The sequence below is a fragment of the Protopterus annectens genome, chromosome 13.part0 (assembly GCF_019279795.1).
Source record: "Protopterus annectens isolate FY-2018-M chromosome 13.part0, PAN1.0, whole genome shotgun sequence".
Taxonomy (NCBI): domain Eukaryota; kingdom Metazoa; phylum Chordata; order Ceratodontiformes; family Protopteridae; genus Protopterus; species Protopterus annectens.
In genome coordinates, this window is record NC_056747.1 from 164,816,663 (window position 1) to 164,839,993 (window position 23,331).

At 41.8% G+C, this 23,331-nt stretch overlaps 1 protein-coding gene across 1 annotated transcript in view; it reads right to left on the reverse strand.

The window, feature by feature from the left end:
* Positions 1-208: 208 nt before the first annotated feature.
* The window catches only part of MYO9B (myosin IXB), a 1,188,949-nt gene continuing 1,165,826 nt past the window's right edge, over positions 209-23,331 (reverse strand). The window contains exon 40 of the mRNA XM_044054768.1: positions 209-1,397. Within this exon, the coding sequence (XP_043910703.1) occupies positions 952-1,397 (446 nt within the window). The 3' untranslated portion in view covers positions 209-951. The remainder of the gene's footprint in view (positions 1,398-23,331) is intronic.

Consider the following 23,331-nt stretch of genomic DNA (forward strand, 5'->3'; position numbering starts at 1 on the left):
CGGAAACTGATGTCCACTTGTGCCTTGCTTCCATGTATAATGAAATCCACTGCAATACTGAAGCTTACTAGGAACACGAAGTCACAGAATTTACTTGATCTACCTCATAGAACATCTCTGAAGTTACAGGAAATATATGAAGCCTTCACCTCCACTTCTAAATATTAAGCATTTTAATCTTGGGCATCTCAAAAGAAAGCATCAAACATATTTTTTAAACCTCTTATTACCTTTATTTATTGTTCCAACTTCTTGCCAGAGTTCTTTCTCCATAGCTTATCTGCTTGGCAGATACAAATTCAAGCAAGTTCTGACCCATTTCTGATCCAATATAACCCTTGTGTGTCCACAAAAATAAAACACACAATTTGTTTTACCTGAAAAAAACTCAAGTTTATTTAGGCTGAACTGTTTTCAAGTGAAAAGCACTTTTAAAAGCAAGTTGTCAGATTCTGCAATAAAACAGATGGACAACGTATTATGTCAGACCGCCTGGTAAGGTAGATGGAATGCATTTGAAATCAAATAAATTTGGTCACTGGAAAACAGGGCAGCATATAAAATTATATAAATCACATATAAAGACGAGTCTTTTAAAAACATGTTTAAAAAGTCAAATAAGGCACAACTTTCAAGACAGGAACATAGTTACTTTTTTCCTATCACCATGAGTTGTGAAGCAATCAGCACATCATTTATCTGGGAATTAAGAACAAGTATGCATGTTTAAGACTTTGAAACCTCAGAAAAACGCTTCACAATGTGTGTGAAATCTGGATGGAACAGTTCCCAATTAGTTACGAGTTTAGAACAAAGATTATTCAGATTCAGTTCTGCATCTACAAAAAAAAAAAAAAAAAAAAAAAAAAAAAAAGCTTGCTCATTGATGAATGTCTTGGTACACTGAAAGCTCCAGAGGATTGAGGACTTGTGCAAGCTACACATCCATCATCAAGATGCTGCATTGGGATCCCCTGAAATGCTGAAAAAAGGATCCGAATATCGTCGTTTAAGCTTTGCAGCTGGCTCATTACTCAAAGGGTCTTCAGGTCGAGACTGATGAGATGTTTCTGCTAAGTACAAGGAATAGACATTATTCCGTTTGCTTGGCTGCTCTCGACGTTTCACCTCAACATGTAGTTCTGAAGCACCAGGCAATGTGTACAGAGTCTCAGATGTTTTAATTAAACCATGAGGAAGTTTTAAATTAGCAGTTGGTATTACTGGGTTTCGGCGGGGCACTTTCAGATTAACCAAACTTGAAGACAGTCGGTGTTGTAGGATCAATGGCGACGGTGTTGGAGATACCTTCACAGAAGGAACATTGGCAGTTTTTGAATCACCTGTCAGGGTATTCATGCTGCACTTTGGTGGCTGTGATCTAAGCCGGACAGCTCCTTGATAAAGAAAAACAGACAGACTATCAGTTCAGAGATAAAAATATTAAGAACACATTTAGTATTTTCATAAGTTGTAATAAAACATAGGTGACCAATTTATTTTCAAATCATGCTTAATGTTGCTTTTAAAAAATGCACAGGAAAGTACAAGAGATGTCAGGCACCTGGTATAAATTCAAAGCAAAAATGTTTAAAGGACAGTATGATTTACAGCCTTGAAATCAGTCACAAGCAGTGCAAAACAACTTGCTTAAAATTGCACATTAACAGTTAAGATGTTAATGAATTAAATCACTATGTGTGATGGGTTATCTTAGTACCAGACAACAATGGCAAATTAATGGGTGTTGGAATAACTTTTTTTTTTCAGTATTTACTTTTGAAAAACAGTAAAAGCTTCAGTTTTAAAATAAACTTCTTTCACTGGTGGTGGTGGGGTTAAGGTTAACTAAGGAAATTATTCTACTTTGCTGGGACACAGGGCCTAAATTGCCTTAGTTTTGCTAAGTTTAATGTTACTGGCTGCTAAAAATACCAGAAAACTGAAATCAGACTGCAAATCAACCATACTAAAGTACTGAATATTGTAAAGGAAATTAAAGAATTGGAGGTAGGATCTTTAGAAAAGGGAAGGAGCAAAATACATTGAATTGAATGAATTTGTGGGAACAATAAATGCAGAACAATGTTTATGAGGAAGAGTGAAACAAACTGTTTAAGTCCTTCCTTTACTTAGGTAATGTTAGAGCTAATGAGTGTCAAGTCTCATGTTTAATAAAGATGTTTAAAAGAATGCATTAAACATAACAGCAGTACAAAACAATACAGAAGTAATGATTCCACTGAAATTATCTCCATTCTTATTTATACAGAAAAACTTGTTCTTTTGTTTTTTGTTTACACTCTCTAGCAAGTTAAGTCACAAATATTATCGAGAGCAGCTGCATTCATATCCTTTGAAAAGAAAGGCTATTTTTAAAGGATGAGAGAGTCTTTTGCTGCCCGTCTGTAGTAAGACTGAAATGGGAGCTTTTTTCAAGGTTAAAATGTTGTCACCGATAGTTCTAAAACCATATGAGGTGGTTCTTGTGCCAAGTCCAGCATTAAGGATGACATAAATGTAAATTAACTCAAAGAGGAAAGTAGCAAGCTCTACCTGTAACTGGTAGCAAATGTGTATTCTGCAAATGTAGGTAGTGATGGATTCTGGCCTCAGCTAAATCAAAAAGACGATCTGGCATCCACAACCCGGAATGAATCTGCACTGCTACTGAAGGCTCCACTGACAGACAACCCTCCTTTCCAGCACTTTGGCATAAGGCCTTCCTAACGAGGCAGTAGAACATAACCCCTCCAGAACTGAAACATATCCTCCTGACTTCCATTCAGAAAAAGGGTATCACCTCCCAGTTTGTTATTTCAGAGAGACTGCCACTGCCTTCCACAAAATACTCAGAGAAGTCTTGTTAATTTCAGCATTTCTGGTTGCATTTCATCCTCTGTTATAGCCTTGTTAAAATGAACTACTCAATCAGTATAGTGATGTCATTTTTGAAAATGGATCATATCCACTCCCCCAAGGAAGCCTAGCAGCATGAACAATGGAGGGGGGGGGGTGGAGGATGGAAGTGAGGGGTGGCAGCTGGATCATCCATCCTGAAGAAATGGAAGCAGCTCTGACCTGCCACTTGGATAGCACCTAACAGGAGCACTAGATGCTACGTCTGCATAGTTCAAGTCCAGATGAGCACTCATGCTTAGTGGTGCACATGCACTGGTTGCAAGCCTGAGAATGATGTGTATGTGAAGATGTGCACTCATTCAGAGATCAGGCAGCTATTACAGAGATCAAGGGAGCTGCTGAAGGGGAGAGAAGAGTTCTGGAGGGTCAGCTGCACTTGTTAAATGCCCAGCTCCCTAGCCTACCTCCCCAACTCTTGTCTCTCAAGGGAAGCTAGGCTGGCATGCTCATTTTAAGGAAGCAATGAGGATCAGCTGACCTCTACCTTGAAAGGGAGAAGCTGGTGTTATAGGATCCTCACTTCGCCACCTGGTCCTCTGTGATTGGGGGCTTGCTGTGCCTACCCTATAGGCCCAGTCAGTGTCCCACAGAAGGAAGGACAATTGGGTAAATTGGTAACTGGCAGCAGAGGCCATTGGGTCAGTCAAGTGGATAGTAAAAAAAATTTCCACAGAAGCATCTGGAGATACCTCAGACTGCATATACACTAGATTCAGGTGCTCAAGGAGTTCTTTTCATTTCACACTGGTTTGGGAAACACGCTTGCAGCCAACTGGCCTTCCACAGGTGTGTCAACCCTTACTCCAGTTTGGGATTTAAGTACTCATAGACATCAATGGTAGTATAACTGTACAATCAGACACACTTCTCTTGACTGCAAAGCATTATGCAAGACATGGGTTCATAGGTAGATGCTAGGCTATCTGCCCTAGGGCATTTATAAGCCTAGCCAGAGTGTATTTGGCTTCCGCCTCCCTATTAGATTAGCCTACTGTGCCTCTAAAGTAGGTCACAGAAGGTACCCTTTTAAGATTACTGTGCCTTTGTCTAGCAGGGACACAGCAGGGATCCCAGGGGTGAATTTGCGATTTCCTATCCACGCGTCCAAATTTCGCTTGAAGAGGGTCAGCGAGGGGCTATGTCTAACATGAATTGGGATACTATTTCAGAGTGAGGGGAGCCTTTGGGAAATGAATCTGTCCCTCCAGCATGTCCTATTTATTTTTGTGCTGAGGTTTAGGTCCCTGGAGCGTGTAGCTCTAAGGGACTTGGATTTTTTGAGGTGGAGCATGTCCATTAATTCTGGGTTTGACATGGCTTTGTACGTCAGGCATAGATCGCCCCTGAGTAGGCGGTAAGCAACTGAGTAGAGCTGGAATTTCTTTAGTCGAGCTGCAGAGGACATCTGTTTGTAGCCCATGATCCTCTTGGTGAGGTACTTTTGGGGTCTCTCCAGTTGCTGCAGGTGTCGGGTAAGGTACATCCCAAAAGGGGCATTGTATTCAATTAGGGGCCTGATGAGTGACGAGTAGAGGGCACAATGACCTCTCTTGATCTAGATGCGAACCCTTTCGTGATAAGGTGGGCTATATAGGTCTTTCTAACCACTTTGGCAACGTGATTATCAAAGGAGAGATTACTGTCTACGCTGGTCCCCAAATCTCTAATTACTTCTTCCGTACTTAATGGATTACCACCTATGTGGTAATTTGTGGGCACCTTGTTTTTCCCAAAGGGGATGACTATGCACTTTTTAGCATTTAGCTTGAGGCCGTGGCTCTGGCACCAAGCATCCGTCTCTGTGAGACCCTTTTGGAGGATGCTTGTGTCAGCTGGAGATTCGATTATGGCCCCCAGTTTGCAGTCATCTGCGAACTTTGTCAGCCATAATCCCCCCGTGTTAGCCTGAACCTCAGAGAAGTACATACCAAACAATAGAGGTCCCAGAACTGAGCCCTGTGGGACGCCACTTGTAACTGGTTTGGATTCGGACATAGCACCTGCGATTCTGACCATGTGGGTTCTATCTGAGCCAGTTTGCAACCCATCTTGTGATATAGGGGTTGATATTTAAGCTGGTAAGCTTATTTATGATGCCCGAGTGGGGTATTGTGTCGAAGGCTTTTGCGAGGTTCACGTAGGCTGTGTGGACTACCTTGCCCTCATCTATGGCTTTGGTAACTGTTTCAAAGAAATCAACTAGGTTTAAGAGGCAAGATCTGCCCTTAAAACCAAATTGGGTAGGGTCCAGTGTATGGAGGCTCCCAATGTCTTTGTTTATGAGTTCCATGATGATACGCTCCATAGCTTTACAGACCAGACTAGTCAGGCTTAAGGGGCGATAGTTTCCGGGGTCCGTTGTGGCACCACCTTTGTGGAGTGGGACCACTGTAGCTGTACGCCATTCTTTGGGTACATATCCTGTAGTAAGGCTAAGTTTGAACAGTGACATTTGAGTCAATGGTTGAGGAATCTGTCATGCTTAATCCTACTGGTAGTGGTAATTTTGTGTTTAAAATTATTTCTGCAGGTACCGTCTTCTCCCTTGTCCTATTCCTATTTTCCAAGCATAGGTTTTCAAAAAGCATAATGTTATCCACAAGCTGGAAATACAAGGCACAGCTCACCACTGAAGGCAAAGTAAAGGCACTGAGAAAAGTAACATTTACGCCTTTTTAACAGCATAAAATGTATGTACTTACCATAACATGAGATCAGGATGACCAGGTCTGTCCTTATCAACTAAAAGAACAGAGTCACAGGCCTTTAATCGGCTTAGGACTGGACACTTTTCCCAGGATCCTCTCCTTTTATCCACAGTGCTCTGCCAGCAAGTTTCCTTTCTAGATATCCTTTACTGTGCATTAAGTCAGAACAGAAACAAATACACCATCACCAATCTTCCTATATATCACGTCTGTCTGAAGCACAGGAAAGGAGGGAAGGCATGTTGAGGATGGTAGACCTGTTCAGTCAGATCTAAAGTTAACTACTTGGGTTCTCACAAAAGATGTATCCTCATCAATCAATGTGACACAGTCCCAAGCTTATTTTTGTAAGTGGTCTCCCTCATTCATGGGAAACATACAACTGTGGCCCCCAAACAAAATGTAGATCTACAGATAACATCCAGCCTGTAGTGCCCAGCAAAAATATATACAGAAATCCACAAAGCTGTAGTACAAAAGCATCATCCAGAGAAGCATCCCTGAAAAAGACTTGGAAAGTAGAGATTGCCTTAGTTTGAAGTAATAGTCAACTGTATTTTTGGTATCAGAATCTAATAATCAAACACTGTGATAAAATAATTTTAGAGACTAGGAGTCCAATTTCTGTTAAGAAAAATGATAAGCAATCGTGAATCTTTTTTGATGGATTTGGTCCTGTACAGGCTAAATCTCATCTGCCCGTGAACGATGACTAAAATGCCTGTTGAGGGCAATCTGGAAAGAAAACAAAGGTTAACAGACAGATTTACCTCAGGCATAAACAATGGGTTAATTCATAAAGACACTCCATCTTTACAAAGATGTGACACTCCCACAGCCTGTAATTCAGAAACTCTTCTTGTCAGAAGTAATAGCTACCAAAAAAAGCATTCCAGGATATAAACTGCATATCAGTACTATCTGCTGGTTAAAATGCTGTAAGTGTAAACTTCCCTAAAATGTTTAAATTTCAAGGAAGCATGGGTTCTTCTACAAGAGGTCAGGGGAGAAAAGTGTCTCTGGGGAAAGTTTTGCAAACTTTCATGGAAGCCAAAGACAGTTGTAACCTTGACGAAAATATGAAATTGCTGTGTGTAGTGCACTTCAGTGAAGGAACAGCTTAAGCCAATGTCAAAGATCTAAAGCAAACATACAAACTGTGGGCAATGGGGATGAGAAAGGATCCAAATATTTTGATGCACTCCAGGTAGTGAGCTCTGTCCATTTACTCCTACGTGTTTTTTGAGAGTTAGGCTTCTGGCAGGAAACAGAACATGAATAACCCTGGCTGTTAATGGGAATGGAGTAACCATGCAGTAAGGCTGGAGGACTGAAGGCAAGGCTGGAGCTGGCTTGATGGTTGGGGGGGGGGTCCCAGGAGAGTTCTGAAAGGCATCAGACAGACTTTCATTCAAATGTTGAGGCAAGGGAGAAGGGAAACAAACCTGTGGCTCACACCTATCAACTGTACAGATTTTCGCAGAATGTCCAGATTTTTCCCTCATATTTTTGGTCTGTTTCTCATAAAAGCTGTGGTTTTCTGAAAATTACAGGCAAATTTTTGACGGTTAAAGTCAGAAAATGAGAGGCATTTGAGTTTTGGACTTCATACCCTTCTAAAAATCCATGCTAATGCAGAACATGCTATTCTATCAACTTTCTATGTTTTGAGAGCAAAATTTAAAAAGTGTCCCTATTTTGGGTCTTTTGTCCCCCCATTATTTAAGGCTTTGTCCAGATTTCTTGCTCTAACAGGCTGAGGTGTATGCTGTGGATGTTAATATGGTACTATGAAAAAGACCTCTGACTAGCTTTTTGTATGAATTAAAGAATAAGGGTAAATGAGGGAAAAGTGTTAAATGAGTTCTTCGAGCCACTTCTCTGTAGAACAGCATCCCGGGAACATTCTCCCAGAGAAGAAATGATGGAAAGTTGATGCATCTGGCATTGGTCAGATATAAGCAGGCCACAGGAAGGCTTCCTCCCACTGACTAATGATCCCCTGTGTCACAGACAAGCTGAGATGTTACTCGTGGGATTAGTAGTAAATGAGTCTGTCCACAAGGGAACTAGCCTCCTAAAGAATATGCCTGGATATTAGAAAGCAGCTCTGCCTCTCAACAGACAGCTTTTATATATCAAACTGCCATGCTGTCAGTTTTGACAGATTATATTCCTAGAGACAGGGAGTCCTGGAAAGTGTGTAAGATATAACTGCATTCAGCTCCAAAATCTGAATTTGCAGTCTGGCCTCTGTCTGTGACCATATTTCCTGGACTCTCCCTAGGGCAGAAACGTTAAAGTTAACAGCTACTGCAGGGTAAAGCTCAGGAAAGGACAGCCCAAAGTTAGGTTTTCCATGCAAGCCATTTTGCATTTAAAGTGAGATTTGCAAACCTTTGAAAAACTCATATGTATTGAATCAAGACAGATATTAACGGAGATCAATTTTAACATCTATTGACAAACTCATGTATGATCTGCTATTCAGAACAATGCAAACAGTTGCTGCCATGAGCCCCCAATGCTTGAGAGCAAAATGAGATGGGAAATGAGTTCATTTGAATGATCTGAAGCACCACATTCTGTAAAGGGAAGATTCTGTTTGAGAAAAGATGCGCTCTGGAGAATGCGGTATCCAAGTGTGCACCTGATGAATGTCAGTAACAAAAAAGGGTACCATCTATGACTTTTCACTGTGATTCCCAAAGACTTGGAGAGTAAGAAAAAAAATTCCCTTGTAGAAATTACTGACCTGTGCTGTACAAGGCAGGAGACCAACTCCCAGATACACATTTACTCCTTGCATCGTCCAACTCAATAACTATAGAAATGCATTTGGTAAACACCTGGGGGGGGGGGTGCAGGCAATCCTGAACAGGTGTTCAGACTGATAATGACTGGCTCTCACCAGAAGTGCAGGCACCTCCTGGACTTGTAGGCAATCTTTACATGAAGGAGGCATCCTGGAAGTCCAAGGAACATATCCAGACTCCTTCCATAAAGACAGGAAAGAACAGACTGCACTATGACTATTTATAATAACTCTTTGGGAATGGATTTGTTTGCGCTGACTTAAAATCAGCCAGAGGTGCTTTAGTCTTTTTTGGAAACTAGAGATACACTGGAATGATAACTTGATCCTCTCTAGTTTTGTGAGGTATCTTCAATTTTTTTTGTATGTCTTGGACTTCTTTGTTGTTGAACTTTTATGACGAGGTGAGATCTCAGACAATGGAAGAGAGTGGGTCTGAGGCAGGAGGACTGCTAATCCATTCTAGAAGTTATCACAGCCATATTTGTTTTCCAAGATCCTCCATTTTGCAACTGTTGGCTATGTTGAAGCCAATGGTGATGGACTACATTGCATTCTACAGTGTGTGCACTTGGGGGTTTGAAATTTAAATGTTAACAGTCGTGAGAGTCTTTTTTTTTTCTTCTCCACAGCCTCCAGTTATTTTTTCATCTTAGAATCCTTTGAGAATTCCGTACGATGCAGCCAGGCATAACTGAGAAGAGCAGTGATGTTTTGCCTGCTACTCTTACTGCACCGCTTGTAAAACAATGAGACAAGCATGACACTATAGTCACGTGAGACACAAAGCTGTACCTCAGGTCACCAGTCAGCTTTCACCAGAATCACAGTGTAAGACAACAGTTAACTCTCTTCAAGGTGAAACTGTGTATGAGTGCAAATATTCTTCCAAACTGGTTCAAAGCCATTAATTTTCCATCCACAGGATGAAAAGCAAGACTCTGCAGAATAAGATTAGCAACAATGAAGTCTAGCTTGTGCATGTCAATCCAGCAAATCCAGTCTTCAGTAAGCTAGAAAATCATATGCTGCCTTGATAACAAAAATGCATACTCCAGTCTACTGGCAGATTAAACAGGAAGGTGGTTCAAGAAATGGCAGGGCTGTCTGCTGGATCAACTGAGGTAAGGTTGTGAGGCCTTTTAGGTCACCCCCCCGCACTACCTCATTATGTCTAGACCTTAAGTCATCTGATGGATGGTGGGGCACCATGACATTCACCCTGCTCAATATCAAAGGTGGAGGGACTCCTGGGGAGGGTCCACATCCCTGTTCTTATACTTGTGCTTCATACGTATCTCAGAGGTAATGAGTCCAAGGACAAAGCAGCCTGGAAAGAAGTAAAACTGCAAATGTTCTCTTATCTCTCTCTTTAATGGGAGACTGTGGATGGCCCAATGGTCAAGCAGGAAGTTTCTAAATCACAACTGAAACAGTTGCTGAGGGCAGAAAAAGCGCAGTAGCCTGCACAGCAGGGGATGCCATGCTAGGGATCAACAAGCTCAATTTCAGCTGCTTAAGGCCAAAACTCTCCAGGCTTGACAAAGAACATAACCAATGTCCCTGAAACTAACCTTGACATGGCAACCCTCAACAATTTAGATGGATGCTCATCAACTGCAGGCCAGATAATGGAAGTATTGACCTTGAAGGTTGGAAGAACAACCTTAGTGATATAAGCAAAAGACCTCCAAAGGATCAGTGGTGAAACAAATGCCAACTGACCAACCTCAATTCCCTAAAACTCTTCAAAAATAGCTTCATGATCAATGACAATGGTGTTAACTACAAAGGGTGCAGTCCAAAGATCAAGACTACAGCCAGCCTTAATACCAACCCCTAGAAACTGAACACTGGCCTCACTTGAATGACCGCCTGAATGAAAACAAGATGACCTGGAATGATCTAGCAGAGAAACCTGGCAATTAATCGATTCTGTTTACCACAGTACACAGGAAGACGAGATGACAGCCTTCATCTGACAGACTGCTTGCATCATCGTCTGATAAATTATTAGTATGGATGGCAAGCTCTGAATGATTCTGCAGATGAAGGCCTGAAGAAAGCAATATTTTCTAATTTTATCACCACCACTTTAACCAGAGAAGAAGTACAATCATTACACACATTTCAAGGACTCCAGAAGGGGAATCCACAGTACAGAACTCACTACCCCTATTTTTTGTCAAACCTGAAGAGAGATCTTTAATTTCCTCTTCTCTAGCTTTACCACTGTTATCTGTAGACAATGCTTTCCTTTTCTTCCCATCTTTATCTTTAGGTTTTATCAAGCTCAGGCTTGTTCTTCCTGCACGAAGGGAGTAACTTCAGGTATGGCTTGAGGTTGAGGCCCCATTGTGAAACAAAAGTAGAGTAGAGCTGTCGTTCAACCTCAAGAACAGTAACTTTTTTCTTTCCTAACAGTATTATGGGCTAAAACTCATAAACATTGCAGTTTTCTTTTTTTGTAAACCACAAATGCCAAAAGTAATACAGAAAAATGCACCAATATTAATTTCATAACTTTACATCTAACATATTATTCTGCCTGTCACTAAAGCTAGAGGCAGCATCAATACCGGTTCGAAAAATTGACTTCCAAAAAAGTTTTGCAGCTGTTGATCTTATCCAGAAGAAAACACATTTTAGTTATCTGAAAACACTACTGCGTAAGGGTTCAATCTTTCTACAATGCCAGTTCACATGCACATAATCCTGCCATCATTATCAGCAATGAACTAAAAGACTCCAGCATCTCTTGTTTAACCAGGCTGGTGAGTGCTTCCACTGGGAAATGAGTTTTATAAAAGTAAAGTAGATCACAATGGCAACCCACAGTTGTAACAAAAGTGTGTGGCCTGTTTAAGATATGTTTGCACCCAACACTGCATTCAATTTAATTGTTAGTTAGGACAAGTTTTCAGTTAAGTATACTGGCTTTAATTAAGAGATTAATCTTTCAGAAGTTGTGAATTTTTAGATTTTAGATCATAAATCATATCTAACCAGTTGACCTTATAAAGTAACACAATGTTTTGTAGTATCAAACCGCTTGCAAAAACTACCATCTGAGAACTTTGTATTCTGGATGTTCAAATTGAGTTATCAATGAAAAACCTAAAATAGTTACATAATGTATCCACAAATCCATAACATGAGGGAAATAATTTAATAAACGTGATTTAAAAAATGTATCACTTAAAACATAAGCATCCATTTACATAAAAATTAACATTAACGTTCTCAGTTTTACAAATATTAAACCTCACACTTGTTCTTTTATGCAACTATCACCAGTCCAACATTATATCAACTGCTCAATTCCTGCCTTCCCTTAAACCTCACTCCTTCTCCAGAACATTATTCTACATGTATTACTCCAATTTCCATTTATTTCTATGTAATTTGCTCCTACCCTTTTCTAAAGATCCCAGTTATTTTATGAGTTACAATATTTAATACCCGAAATACAGTTAGTTTAGACTTTGATTTCCATGTTCTAGTAATTGCTTTTTTGGCAACCACCAGAATTAAACTTAACAAAGCTTTACTACGTCTAGACAACTCAGATTCTGTGTCCCATCTCAAAAGAATCATTCCCTTAGTTACACCCATTTGCTCACCCAATAATGTCCTCTGTAAGGAATTTCTAAAGTCTCCCAACTCATTACATTCCCAAAACATATATGCCCAGTTACCTCTTTCTTCCCCATCACACTTAACATTTGCAACCTACTTGAGGTAAAATTCTTTGGCGTTTGCTTGGGGTATAAAGTATCCATGCAAACATTTCCAAGCAAAAATTCTAAATATTCTAGACTTTGTTGCACACTTGGGATCCATACATATGTCATCCCATTGTTCCCTTGTAAATTGCTTATCCAAACTCTCTTCCCAATTTTTTCTAACTTCCTCTGATTGATTTCTATAGTTATCATCATGCAATATTTTATATGCTCTACTAATTATCCCTTTTTAACACTAGCTTCTGTTCTAGATTCAACTAAAAACTACCAGAGCAGATATTTCATGTAAGATTCCCCTACCCTTTTTCTTTGCCTATACTCTATCAATCCCTGGTAGGGAAGATGAACTCTAGCATGTAGTCCACGGCTTCTTGGCCTCTTGTCATTCTACTGCCTTTCCCTCTCTAGTTATTTGCTCCCAACACTTTGGTTCCTTTGCCCATTTCTCCAGCAAATTCCAGACTCTTCCCTTTTCTCCCTACCCCTAATTGCAGTCATCCCTGTCACCAAAATCTCCTCTCTCTATTCTCATGTTGGCTAGGTTCTTAAAAAAAACTGCTACTTTTATTAGTATAATACTCTGTAGGGCTGCTGCTCTCTAAGTATCTGCATCCAAAACCCCTCTTTCCTTATTTCTTGAATTTCTCTCCTGCTGTTTCATTCATCATCATCATCCATTTCCACTTTGAAATACAACTTTCTGCTTGTGTTATGTATACAACCCTTAACTGTGCAGCTCTAAAAAGTTCTAAAATACAGTGAAATAAATCCCCCCAATATAGAGGTTTACTTTAAGTCACGAATAAGGAGTTAACTCAAACGTGTGCACATAGCAGGGACTGTGAAGTATCCGACTTGAAGTTTTCATCCCAATTTTCTAGTCTTCCAGAATTACAAACCATGTTGGAAGTTTTGCTGGAGTCTTGATAAATAGCTGCTGGCTCATCTACCAGCCAAACTGTTTTCTGTATCAAACAATCTGATATAATACCAACTGATCAACTCATACACCTATAATGAATTTAATTTCTAAAAAAGTTATGTTCTTAACATAATGTTCCATCCGAGTTGTTGCTTCATTAGTCTTCAACATGTGGGTCTCAGATCCATCTGGGCCATTTACTCCAGCCTTGAAGCTGGAAGCTGAGCTCTTCCTCTCCTACCCATCATGCCCCATTTTCCCTCCATCCCTCAGATTGAGTTTGCTGCTGAAAATAAAACCACCACCACCTAAACAAAGGCAAGTGTTAGCTACACCATCCACAGTATACCTCGGCTTGACTGACATAGTAGTGGGAAAGACCTGAGCCACTTCTGCCAGATCCTGCCAGAATCTGAGGAAAGGGGAAGGATGGTGGGAATGGTTGAAGACAAATAAAGCAACAACTAAGATGGAACGTTATGGTAGGAACATAACCTCTGGGTGGCCATCATGGAAGGATACTCCAGAGCACAGTGGAGCCAAAAGAGGCCCTACTCCTGGAACAGACATCCAGTTTGTAATGGGATATGAAGATATGAGAGGAAGCCTACTTAGCAGCTGAGCAAATATCATTGAAAGGCACTCTGGACCAGAAGGCAGCAGAGGTGGATACTTATCTAGTGGAATGAGCTTTGACATGATTTGGAAGAGGAATTCCTTTGCTAGAGTATGCCAATGCAATACACTTTGAAATCCAATTAGCCAAGCTCACCTTAGTGATCGGACATCCTAATATGGAACTAGCAAAAGATACAAAAGGCTGGTCCAATTTTCTGAAAGTTTTTGTCCTATCCAAGTAAAAACATAACAGTCTGTGAATATCAAGTAAGTGAAGCTTGTATTCTCCCTTGTTTTGGAAATTGGGGAAGAAGACGGAGATTAATCACTTGGTTGAGGTTGACCTCTAAAGGATTAGGGAAAAGAGTTGCTCTGTCTTTGTGGAAAACAAGATAAGGGGGTTTTAAATGGGTAAGGCATGAAGTTCTGAAACCATCTTAGCAGAGGTGATAGTCACTAAGTAGGCCATCTTCCAAGACAAGAATTGCAAATCAACTGTGGTAGTCAGTTCAAAGGAGCTGGAAACCACAGCTTGTAACACCAAAGTGAGGTCCCAAGGGGGCGTAGGATCATTGACCAGAGGCCAAAGTAGAAACACACCCATCATAAAAAGCCTTACATATTTTTGTGGATGCCAGTGAAGTAGAATCTTTACCAATATGGGAATTAGCGATGGCTGCCAACTGTACCTTCACTGTGAAGATAACTCCACTATGAAAAATATACTCACTGGAGGAGAGCCGTGAAATGATCTAACTGATGCTGTCATGCCCAATTAGAGAATTTCTTCCATTTACTAGAATAAATTTTCCTGGTAGAGGCCTTACGAGATGCAATCCGAATCTTCTGAACAGGGGGAGGAAAGCCTTGGAGTTCCAACCATCACCATAAGAGGAGTAACCAAGTAGTCAGCTTCAGGCTGAGGATGTCTGGATGCTGGGTGCCCGAATGGTGAGACAGAAGATCCAGAAGGGATCAATAGTCCAAGGCAGACACACAAGGTGAGACCACAGGAAAGGAAACCAAACTTGTCAAGGCCAGAATGGGGCAATGAGGTTAACTTGGCACTTAAACCTCTGAGCTTTCTTGAGGAATTTGGCTATCAGGGGAAGAGGAGGATAAGCATAAAGAAGACCAGGAGGCCAAGCATAGATTAGAGTGTCTCTGGGAGACTACCCTGAAGGGGGATCAGGACAAAGTACTCACTGCACTTGCTGCTGGAAGGAGAGCTGAATACATTGCAGCAAGGTTGACCCCATTTCTGAAAGATCATGTTTGCCACTGATGGATTAAGAGACCACTCATGAGGCATCAGAATGGTTCTATTGAGCTTGTCTGCTAGAATGCTTGAGTTCCCTGGACTGTGCATTGCTACTAGAAAGTGGTTGGAAGAAATCACCCATTCCCACAATCTCATGGCTTCTCGACATAGGAAGTAACACTTGGTTCCTTCCATGGTTGTTAATGCACCACACAACTGATATATTGTCTGTCTGGATAGCAAGTGTCTCCATGGGAGGAGAGGTATGAAGGGCTTGCATTGCTAAAAGGACCACCCCCATCTCCAGGACAATGATATGCAGATTGGTCTCTAGGCTGGACCAGGTGCCTTGAACCATCCGATCCAGCCAATGCCCCCCCCCCAAGCTGGGAGGTGTCCGTGGTCACCGTGGCTTTGGGAGAAGAAGGAATGAATGGCCGTCCTGAGTACAGATCCTGAGCATGAAGCCACCATATAAAAGATTCCTTGAAGACTTGAGAAAGTTTAATGCGGTAGTCCATGGGTAGCTCGAGAAAGGACCATTGAACCTCTAAGGTCCAATGAAGTACTCTCATGTGAAGGTGAGCTACTGGGAGAAGAGTTATGGTAGTTGACATCGACCCCAATGCTCTGAGAACAAGAAAGGCTGGGGGGAGGATGATCAGAGAGAATCTGCCTTACATGCAGCTGAAGAGACTGAATTCTGTTAAGGGAAAGGAAGGCCATGCAATGTGTTGCATTCAGTTGAACCCCTATAAAGTGTCTATGATCTGGAATGGTTCCAATTTCGACTTGGAAAGGTTGATGGTTATGCTCAAGGTTGCAGCAAGGTGAAGGAGACCATCTCTGGCTTGCAGTCGATGCTTGGTGGGGGCAGTGAGCAGCCAATTGTCCAGATAAGGAAATGTGCGGAATCCAAGCAGTCTCAGGTGAGTTGCAACTACTGATAGATAAACTTCTGGTCAAACTGCACAGAATAAGTCCAATGAAAACACTTTAAATGAAAAAATTTAATATAAAGCTTTCGGGTTAACCACCCTTCATCAGTACATAAAGTTAATGAATCTCATCATCATTTAAATAAGGATCTAATAATGTCACATGATTCAGCCAGCCTAACTTAACACTAATTAACAATTAAATATTTAAATTACTTCATTCAAAAAAACTTTCATCACACTAACTCATTTTAAAACATATATGCATAGATATATATATATATATATATATATATATATATACACATACACACATATATAAAAAAACATTTATACATATACTCATACAACACAAACACATATAAAAAGAACCGTGATAACCATACTTGGTTCTTAAAGCCTAAGGTTAAAACTATACTGCATTCTCAAATATTCTGATATATTGTGATGAAAGTTTTTTGAATGAAGTAATTTAAATATTTAATTGTTAATTAGTGTTAAGTTAGGCTGGCTGAATCATGTGACATTATTAGATCCCTATTTAAATGATGATGAGATTCATTAACTTTATGTATTGATGAAGGGTGGTTAACCCGAAAGCTTTATATTAAATTTTTGGTGTTTAAAGTGTTTTCGTTGAGTTGCAACTACTGCCATCACTTTGGTAAACCAATTTGGGGGCTGTGGTGAATCCAAACAGGAGTACCCTAAATTGAAAATGATTGGCTTCCAGCTGCAAGCGGAGGAACCCTCTGGAGCATTTCTCCATCTTGATGTGGTAATACGCATCCTGAAGGTCAGTTGTGCACATCCAATCATCCTTCTGCAGAAAGGGCAAAATGGACTTTATGGTGACCATTTGGAATTTTCTTTTGACAACCAATTTGTTTAAGGAACTGAGATCCAGAAGTGGTCTGAGGTCCTCCATCTTCTTTAGCACCAAAAAGAATCTGGAATAGATGCCTGATCCGAACTGGTCTTGGGGGATGGGTGGGATGACTCTTCTCTAGTAGCTTTGCGATTTCTAGAGCTGCCACCTCCCTCTGATTGGGTGGCACATCGGGGACATTTAGAGAGAGTTTCGGGGATCTGAAGAACAGAATGATGTAACCTCTGGATATTATCTTCCCAATAATTGGCAGTAATGGATTCCCAGGTTGTTGGGTGAAGGGAGAGACATCCCCCTCAACTGCCTCCAGAGATGAGCAGTCGGGCAATACCTCAGAATTGCTAAAAGGGCCTGTCCAAGAATGTATCTCGACACACTATTCCTCGGACCCCTCCCCCCACCACATTAGCAGCACCTGCCATTGGAATCATTTCACCCCTCTGCCTCCAGAGGAAAAAACTCCCTGCAAGTCCTGGAAAGCTCCCCAAGACTTTCTAAACCACAGCTTTTTACTGCCATGCTGGTTCCTGGAATAGGGCCATTTTGGGGTAGAAAAGTGTATTCTGACAGCAGACAGGGTCTTTCCATCTTTTTCACACTAGGAGTGTGCGTCTGACTGTGGGATCAGAAAGGGATGATCCATCAAAGAGCGCATTGATAAAGGATGCCTGAAGGGTTCCAAGAATTCACAAAGCCTCATCCAGGTGTAACACCGGAATGCAACAATCGAACCGTCTGCCCTTGAGGTATACTCTGCTGCATGCAAGAGTAATCTGATGGACATGTTGGAGACAGAATGAAGGTTCGCTATTCTGGAGGAGGAGATCTTGTCCTCTTCAGACATGGAACCTGGGATAGACTCCCAGATCTCCTTAACAAGGTCTCTCTGAAGTCTGACCACGTGTCAAGTAATTCAGCACATGCAGGGAAAAGATCTCTGAAGAGTAGAATCTGTCCATCGCCCTGACTCCCAGTCTGGGGGATGAACCAAAGAGCTCTCCTGCTGCCACCACCATCACATTGATTGGGACACCCTTTAGTATAGTACAGCCGATCCACAGGAGCACTAAGAATTTTATCTGGGAGCTTTGGTATGGGCTCTGCTGTGACCGGTTCCTTCTATGCCCTGCTAGAAATTAAGTCAATCAGGGGGTCAGCAGGGGAGGAAACACAGGATGTAGATGGACCTGTTCCAAAGGCTTCCAGGACACAGACTGTTAGGTTTGTGGACAGACCACACACCTTTCTGTCACAGGATCTCCAGGATGTCCCTGAAAGAGACATCCTCAGGTGGGGATCTAGAAAACATTCCCCTTCATCCAAGTCCTTGTCTTCGGTTAGGGATTCTGGTGGGGAATCCAAGAGCCTCCTTTTACATGAAGGGTCAGGGTGCTCCTGAAGGGCAGCCATCTGCAAGTTTCTTGGAACAAGCTGTCAAGGTAGACAGGACAGAGGGATCTGATCTGGCCAACTCAAAAGACAGAAGAGCTGGGTCCGAAGGGGGGGAAGACTTGAGGCTCTTGCGGGGGTAGTGAGAACCCTCTCCATTACTTTGGAAACTGCTACTTCTAGAAGCCCTTCTACACCAACTTTTTTTTTTTTTTTTTAAACTAGCTAAGGATAGGAAGAAAAAAGGAGGAAAGGAGAAAAAGGGACAAAATTTAGAGTACTTGCATACCACAAAAACACCATAGGTTTCCCTGCAGGGAGCTCAGCAACAGACCCCGCAGCTGTTCAAGCGAGCGGCCAATGAGATCTGAGATCTGAGGGGTGGAGGGAGAATGGGGCATGATGGGTAGGAGAAGAGACGCTCAAGCTTTCGGCTCCAAGGCTGGAGTACATGGCAGAGTTTGACTGAAGGATAGATGAAAGACCCACAGGTTGAACACCAAATGAAGACAACTTCAGATCAAAAGTTATGTACTCACCATAACAATGCATCTGTTGTCTCCTTTCATCCTTCCTCAATCGATGGGGTCTTGGATCTGACCTCGGCCAATTTAATACACTTTAGCTCCACAGCTTAAGCTCCTTCCCTTACCCATAATCCTCTCTTTAGCTTGGATTACCTCAGATGTAGTCAGCCTACCATCTTGCACCACAGCAAGGTACCCAATAATAAAAAAGAAAAAAACACCCCAAATTAAGCCACATTTTAGTTGCAATAGAAAGAAGAAAAAGGAGGAGAAGACGACTGGAGCTCATTTAGGAAGGCAGGCAAGGCAACAATCATTCCTCAAGACATACTAGGAGCCCAAATGAAAATCTTTGAACTTATAAAGGAGGCTGGAAGATGGAAGGTTGAGGAAGGATGATGAGACATTACACAGATGCACCAATTATGGAGAGTATGTAATTTCTGTATATAATGTTGTCTTTTCCATCTGTTCCTCAACCAATGGGACACAGTCCTCAGCAAGAGAGAATCATGGGTGGTCTTTAGGGAAGGATATGCTGGAGCAGCGGAGACAAACGCTGCCCTATCCCTAGGTAACATGTCCAACCTGCAATGACCAATAGACCAAGTGGCAGCTGCATAAGTGTTAGCTATGAAAGCTCTGGACCAGAAGGCAGATGATGTGGCCACATATCTGGTGGAATGAGCCTTTGGAGGTTTAGGTAGTGTCAATACTTTCTTATAAACAAACAAAATACAATCATTGAGTCTGGCTAAAGTTATGTTTGATACCGCCTTGCTCAATTTAGCTTTGAAAGAGGAGACCAACAATTGGTGTGATTACCTGAAACCTTTAGCTCTATGGAGATAGAATCTAAGCAGTCTGTGTACATCCAACAGTTGTAGCATGAATTATCCCTTACTGGAAAACCTTGGAAAGCAAACAGGCAGACTGATGGAATGGTTAATAGTGGCCTCTGATGTCACCTTAGGTAGGAAAGAGGAGTTAGTCTGAAGGAACAACCTATCCTCATGAAAAAAACAGATACAGTGGCTGGGAAGAGAGCCAGGAGTTCTGATACTCATCCAGCTGCAGTAACTGCAACTAGAAAATTGGTTTTCCAAGAGAAAAATTTTAAGTCCACCTTGGCAGAGCGCTCAAAGTGGGACTGTGTCAAAGCATAAAGTACTGTTAAATCCCACAGTGGAGTAGTGTCCTTAATAGATGGAGTAAATAAAAAGATACCTTTGAGAAAGGCCTTACATAACCTCTGTGATGCCAAGGAAGAATAGTTTTAACCAATGTGAAAATTAGAAATGGCAGCAAGTTATACCTTAACTTATGAATAACTACCTCCACTACTGAAAATGGAGGCAAGAAAATCAAGGATAGCTTGAAGAGGTGCTAAGAATGGCTCTAGATGTCTCTGGAAAGCCCAGATGGAAAATCTCTTTCACTTGCTTCTATAGTTACGTAAAGAATCTCCATGGCAATATTCAGATCTGCTCTGAGCTTCTGCACAGTGGTACCTCCTATATACAAAGCCAGATATTGCCAATACACTGGCAGACAGATTCCGTGCCAACTTTAAACCCCCCCCCCCCCAAAGGACCAATCACAATACCAGTAGATTGCCAGGCACCCAGTATTACTGCTGCACAGGTTAAAACAGCACTGTCCAAGGCCAAGAATACAGCTTCTATGGGACCTGACAATATCCCTGGTTGTGTTCTATATGAACTACAGAGTGAACTGGCACCTCATCTATGCCCTGTTCAATAACAGCTGCACCTCAGGCTCTGTCCCTACCAAACGGCACACTGCTACAGTCATTAATCTCCACAAAGAAGGAGGGACTACAGACCCTGGGAACTATCGCCCCATTAGCCTGACTATTCTGATATGCAAAGCTATGGAACGCACCATCATGGACCTAATAAACAAAGATATAGAGAATCTCCAAACTCTGGATCCTACACAGTTTGGTTTTGTGAAAGGTAGATCATGCCTGCTCAACTTCTTTAAGTTAGTCACCAGAGCTGTGGATGAAGGCAAGGTGGTTCATACAGCCTACCTTGAGCTGGCCAAGGCCTTTGACACTGTTCCCCACTCCAGAATCATAGAAAAACTCACTAAGCTAGGCATCAACCCCTATATCACTAGGTGGGTTGCAACCTGGCTCACAGGACCCACAGTGTGAAAGTAGCTGACTCTAAGTCAGTCTAACGACCAGTCATGAGTGGAGACCCTCCGGGTTCGGTCCTGGGTCATCTCCTGTTTGGTATCTACTTCTCTTAAGTCCAGGCCAACACGAAGGGACTCTGGCTGACAAAATTCGCAGATGATTGCAAGTTGGGAGCTATTATTAACTCCCCAAGTGATGTTGACATCCTATAGAAAGGCCTCACTGAGACCAACAACTGGTGTCAGAACCATGGCCTTAAGCTCAATGCCAAAAAATGTGTCATCCCCTTTGGGAAAAACCCGGTTCCCATGAATTACCACATTGATGGTAGTCCACTGGACACAGACAACGTTATAAGATATCGGAGAACAAAAGTTGACAGCAACCTCTCTTTTGACCACCACATTGCCACTGTGGTCAGAAAGTCCTTCTATGTGGCACATCTCATTACTAAGGGTTTTACATCCATGAAGAAAGAGGTCATTGTATCCCTCAACTCTTCCCTCATTAGGCCAATCACAGAGTACAATGTCCCATTTGGCATGTACCTCACTAGACACCTGCAACAACTGGAGAGGCTGCAAACGTACCTCACAAAGCGGATCCTAGGCCTTAAACACTTGTCCTATATGGACAGACTCAAAAACTCCACCTATTCTCTGTCTCATATTGCCTACTTAGAGGCGATCTCTGCTCGACTTACAAAGCCATGTCTGACACAGCTCTGTTAGAAATGCTATATCTAAAGAAATCCCAATCCCGCCTCACCACACGCTCCAGAGACATCAACCTCATTACCACAATCAACAGAACGTGCTGGAGGGACAGGTTCATAACCCAAAGACTGCTTGTGCGATGGAACAGACTTCCCATACATGTCAAACAAGAGTACCTCACTGGCCCTCTTCAAGAGAGATCTTGAGGAGTGGATGGGAAATAGAAAATTCACCCCGGGGATCACTCCAGAGGCTCTACTCAACAGAGGCACTAGGAACTAAGGTCAGGCGGCACAATGCCAGGGTAATCCTATGGGCTAGGCTTGTATAGGCTCCACTGCCATTAGCCTAGTACACACCTATGAGCAAAGTGCAGTGCGGTGGTGCCCTTTCTGAAAATTTTTTTTTTTTTTTACTTTTTGTCCCTATCACTGTCTGCTGACAAGTGCACCTCCCTTGGCTAACTGTCAAATTAATTCCCCTTTACGGAGGTGAAAGCCTGCTAAGAGGAGAGTTCATTAACGTAGACATGAAGTGGTTTCCTGTTAGGTCTTTAACATCCAGCAAAATGTCCTGTAACCAGTTTTGATGAATGATGTGTAAAGGGCATAAAGCAGGACCATCACTTCTGTGGGTGATATAAGTCAACAAATGACGCCACCTTCTACAATAATCACATCATACACAGTTCTTCAGCCTCTAGCAGGGAAGCTGGTGCAGTCTGTCTGCCCTGGACATGTGCCAAACACCCACCTCAGGGAAAGATGAGTGGAAAAAACCTTCACCCCTCTCTCTCTGCCAGCCAGTTCCAACAGGTATCTGAGCCACTAGCTGAATTTGGGTTACTTGGACTATAGTCACGGCTTTATCCCTCTATGCCACTGGAGCTAGCCTTTCTGAGATTAAAATAATTGCGTGTGCTCAGAAAGGAAAGAGATGATTATCTGATACGATCATTCACAATATTAAGTATCAAGTCCCAAGACATTAGCTTGAAGTGTACAGTACTCAGTATACAACAATAATAAAGGCTAATAAAAGTAAAGTATTTCATGTCTAGAATTAATCCCCTCCAGTAATCTAAGTAAAAATCATCTATTCATTGGCTCTGCCACTGGTATGGATGCTAGAGTCCTGACTACAAACCAGGCACAAATCTGGATTAGTATCTTGAATGTCTGATGGTTCTGGCAGGGGAGGACAGGCCACAGCAGGATGATTACCTTCCAAGTATATCCTCAGAGGAAGGGCCAAGGCAAAGTAAGGATTCTGAAGGGAACGTTTGACTCACCAATCCACTATATGGTGGCAGCCCCCGTTAGTACATGAGAGGAAGCATGCAGTCATATGAGGAGGAATTCAAGCCCCTGTAGGGGATGAAGGCAAGTTAATTCTAAAAAAAAAAAACTAAACCAAGAATGCATGTCAAAAAAACAAACATTTCTCCAAATACTGTTGCAGATTGATGCCCTTTCCGGTTTAAGTTAATGTATTTCAATACAAAGTCTTATAAAAAAAGAAACATTTTATCATGAAATAGATAGCCAAAGTAATTACGTTAAATATTTAAATTTCACAGATTAATTTTCAGTGGTTTTTGGTATTAGACTGTGATTAGCAGAATTTGATCATTTGCTTGTGTAACAATTGTGGATATTCACTCTGATGAAGTCTGAAAAACTGGGAGACAAAAGCACTCAGTACAATAAGTTA